A 4,089-nucleotide genomic window follows, 5' to 3' on the forward strand; every position below is an offset into this window, starting at 1 on the left:
GTCTGTCCGTCCGTCCGTGTACACGATAACTCGAGCAAAAATTGAGATATCTTAACGAAATTTTGCATGTAGGTTTCTGTTAATCCAAGGTAGGTTGGTATTGAAAATGGGCGAAATCGGACTGTAACGGAATGTAGACGAAAACTGAGAATATTATAAATTTTTGGAAAATGGGCGTAGCCACGCCCACTTATGGTTACATTTGTATATCTCGGTAACCGCTGCACCAATTTCTTCCAAACTTGGCACAGTGGTTGGCCTTGGTACAGTATACTAAATGGCCGAAAATTTAAAAAATCGGACAGTTACCACGCCCACATCCCATATAACGGTAATTTAGAGAAATACAAAGTCTTCGATAAATCAGTAAATATTAAAGCTAATTTATTCAAAATTGATGCTTGCAACAATTCTTTACCAAGAAATACGTTTATGGTTAAATTTTGGAAAATGGGCGTGGAACCGCCCACTTATGATCACACATATATATATCGTTAACCGTTCTACCAATTTGTACCAAACTCGGTATTTTTATTGTGCTTGCCACATAAAAGCAAAATTTTGAAAATTATTGAAATCGGACTAAAATTACGGCCGCTTTTCATATAACGCTAAATTTCAGAAATGCTTGAAACTGCAATATTTCGAAATTTAAGGACGCTAATTTACTCAAAATTGATATACCCCAGCTTACCACCTAGCGGTCGCTTTCGGAAAGGTGAAAAAACATATATTTAATACTTGCGCCGGGTATTTCATGTTCGGTTCCACCCGAACTTAGACTTTCTTACTTGTTTATTTTGAAGTCAAAAAATATTTAGAGGTCGCTCAAAGTTTTCCATGTATTTTTATATGGGAAAACAATTTTTTTCGTAGAGATGGTATAGAATTCTTGAAAGTCAATATTTTTCGATCGGAAAACTCTGGTTCTCTTCAGGAGACTTTCAATAATAATACCCAATTGTCTATTTAACCATTTTTTAATACTAACGATTTTTTATTAGTCGCCCCATTGCATTTTTCGGGGTTTTTGGCGGACCTATACATTATACTTGCAATGAAAAAATGGTTAAATAAACAATTTCGTATTATTACTGGGAATCTCTTGCAGATAAACAGAGTTTTCTGGTAAAAAAAATATTGATTTTTAACTATTCCATACCATTTCTATGAAAAGTTGTTTTTTCCCCATATAAAATACGTGGAAAACTTTATGCGCTTTGAGCGACCTGGAAATATTTTTTGTTTCAAAATAAAAAAAATAAGGCTATATATTTTCGGTATAGAACAATCCTAGGGGGTGAGTGCATAAAAATCGCGACTTTACTTTTTCACATGCATTTTTGGACCATCCTAGTGTGCACTGCACACGTCTGTTTTTTGTTTTTGTTTGTTTGGCCTTAGAACAATTATATTCAACAATTTTATTGAGCTTGAGGCCTTTTTTAATGAAAAACTATTGTGGAGTTGCGGAGTGGAAGCGCGCACTGCTTACCACTACACCACAGCGGCCGACAATTAGAAAGCTTGCTTTAAAAATATTTTATTTTACTATTAACTTATTCAACTTTTTTATTTCTTTAAATCTAAATAGTAAATACGGATCTGTAGAGAACATATATATATATCGTCGTTTAAAGTGCAAAACCGCGTATCAACAAAATGCAAAACCGCGTATCAGCAAAAATGCAAAACCGCGTAATTGAACTTGTAGAAATTATTTTCTAGAGCGTAAAACACTCATATTTCAAAATGGTTCTCTTTTTATAAAGCAATCGCATTTCTGGCTAGTATATTTCAGGACGAATGGATAAGGATTGAGCAAAGAGCTTGTGTGAGCAAATCCAATTTTTGGCAGCCAATGTCAGTTACGCGGTTTTGCAGAATTACGATACGTGGTTTTGTACTTTAAACGACGATATGTATGTATATACCTCAGAACTTCTTCTGTTCGCCCATCCACCAGCACCAGGCACTCAATATTTAGATTCACGTAGGAAGTAGCAATATTTAAATTTAAACTAATTCAAGAATGAATTGAATAGAATTATAATCTTAATTGGCATGGCGAATGTCTAACGCTGACGAGATGACATGATAAGATTAGTAGCCTCATGGCTCTTTGGAATCCACCTTATGGGCAGTAGCGCCGGCGTATCCAGACGCCCCGGCGCCGCCGATTCTTTTTGAAGTTGAGCACGCCGCCGCCGCAAAGCATGTGGGCGTAAACCTCTAATGCACACTGTTCATCTTTTGAGAAAGCATCGTTTAAAGTGTATCCACTTTTTGGATTTTTAGGCGATTTCATATAAAATAACAATAAAATATATATATTTTCCTAACTTAAAATGCATCGAATAGATATCGGATACAGAAAAGGAAGTATTGGGTACGGAAATTTGTTTCAAGTATTAGGTACCAACAATTCAGCTCATCACTAGTCATCCTAAGGCCAAGCGGATAGCGGTACGCTACGGTATGCGCTTAGCACTCACCTTTAACTTTATGTATGTCTTGCTGACGCTTAGTTCCGCCTTTTGTCCATTCGCCGTCTCAGCAGATTTGTAGCAATCCTCGCTGGCGCCATGTTCCTCAAATTCCACGCGCTCTGTTTTGTGGTGACTTAAAAGCTCTATTAGCACTTTCCAAACTTTCGGCAAATTACCAATAATTTCTTGTGTCGTTGCAACTTTACTCATAGCTTCTGGATCGTGGATTTGCATTGTGGGCGATTCTGTTGTGGCATTGGCTGCTGGCAATTTCATCCGGTTGCCGGTGCTATTGCAATGATGCCTTCTACAGCAGGAGGTGGTAGGGGCAGCAGTGGGTATAGCTTTCACAGTCTTGTCATTGGGGTTGTTGTGGCCTGTCGCAGCAATGTCAAGTGCAGTTATGCGGCTAGGCGAAGTATCTTCTTCTTTAAAGTTGTGTTCTTTTATCTCGTCCACGCTGTATATTCTAACGGGAGCACCTCTATGCTGGTCGAACTCCTCGTCGCCTTCAGTTATGTAAATAGATGTAGGAGTTGGACTGCGAATGCCCCCCTCAGCATTGCCACCTATCGCTGCTTGTTCAACTAATTCGAATAATAATGTTGCCAACATTGCGCCATCGGAGCAGTTTGCTTCTTTGGTTGTCATGTCGTTCAGCAACCCGCGGTTGTCTTCCAAAATCATTGTGAGTCGATCAATATCCAAGTTATTTTCACCGTTGAAACCCATCACCAGCTGGCTAAAGAGCTGTAAAGAAACAAAATTGGTTAATTGATTGCAACAGCAAATGAAGAAGACTAGCAACGGCAGCAGCATAAGCATCGAAGAGGAGCCTGAGAGTATGGGTAAGTATGCGTAAATATTTAAGTGGATGGTCGTGTGTTCACTGGCTTGGGAAAAATGTTCTTAATTACAAAGAAGCCCCGTGCTTTTTTATACCCGAGCGCACTTGTGCACAAGGGTATATTAATTTTGTTCACATAACGGTTGTTTGTAACAGCCAAAACGAATCGAGATAGATATAGACAAATGTATACATAAATGATCAGGATGAAAAAAGAAATCGATTAAGCCATGTCTGTCTGTCCGTCTGTCCGTCCGTCCGTGTACACGATAACTCGAGCAAAAATTGAGATATCTCAACGAAATTTGGTATGTAGGTTTCCCTTAATCCAAGGTAGGTTGGTATTGAAAATGGGCGAAATCGGACTTTAACCACGCCCACTTCCCATATAACGGTAATTTCCAGAAATACGAAAACTGCGATATTTTAGTAACTACTGAAGATAATTCACTCAAAATTGATATTTACAATAATTTTTAGACGAAAAATAAGAATATTATAAATTTTTGGAAAATGGGCGTAGCCACGCCCACTTATGGTTACATGTGTATATCTTGGTAACCGCTGCACCAATTTCTTCCAAACTTGGCACAGTTGTTGGCCTTCGCATAACATACCAAATGGCCGAAAATTTTTAAAATCGCTCAATAACCACGCCTACTTCCCATATAACGGTAATTTTCAGAAATGCCACAACTGCGATATTTTAGTAACTATTGAAGATAATTCACTCAAAATTGATATTTACAATAA

General features: G+C 38.0%; 1 protein-coding gene across 1 annotated transcript in view; it reads right to left on the minus strand.

Annotated features, from left to right (window-relative positions):
- Nucleotides 1–3,234, minus strand: part of LOC108358589 (uncharacterized) — a 106,122-nt gene extending 102,888 nt beyond the window's left edge. The window contains exon 1 of the mRNA XM_017609994.1: nucleotides 2,496–3,234. Within this exon, the coding sequence (XP_017465483.1) occupies nucleotides 2,496–3,221 (726 nt within the window). The 5' untranslated portion in view covers nucleotides 3,222–3,234. The remainder of the gene's footprint in view (nucleotides 1–2,495) is intronic.
- Nucleotides 3,235–4,089: the final 855 nt, after the last annotated feature.

The sequence above is a fragment of the Rhagoletis zephyria genome, unplaced genomic scaffold (assembly GCF_001687245.7).
Source record: "Rhagoletis zephyria isolate East Lansing unplaced genomic scaffold, Rhagoletis_zephyria_1.1 Rzeph_scaffold_00271, whole genome shotgun sequence".
NCBI lineage: Eukaryota > Metazoa > Arthropoda > Insecta > Diptera > Tephritidae > Rhagoletis > Rhagoletis zephyria.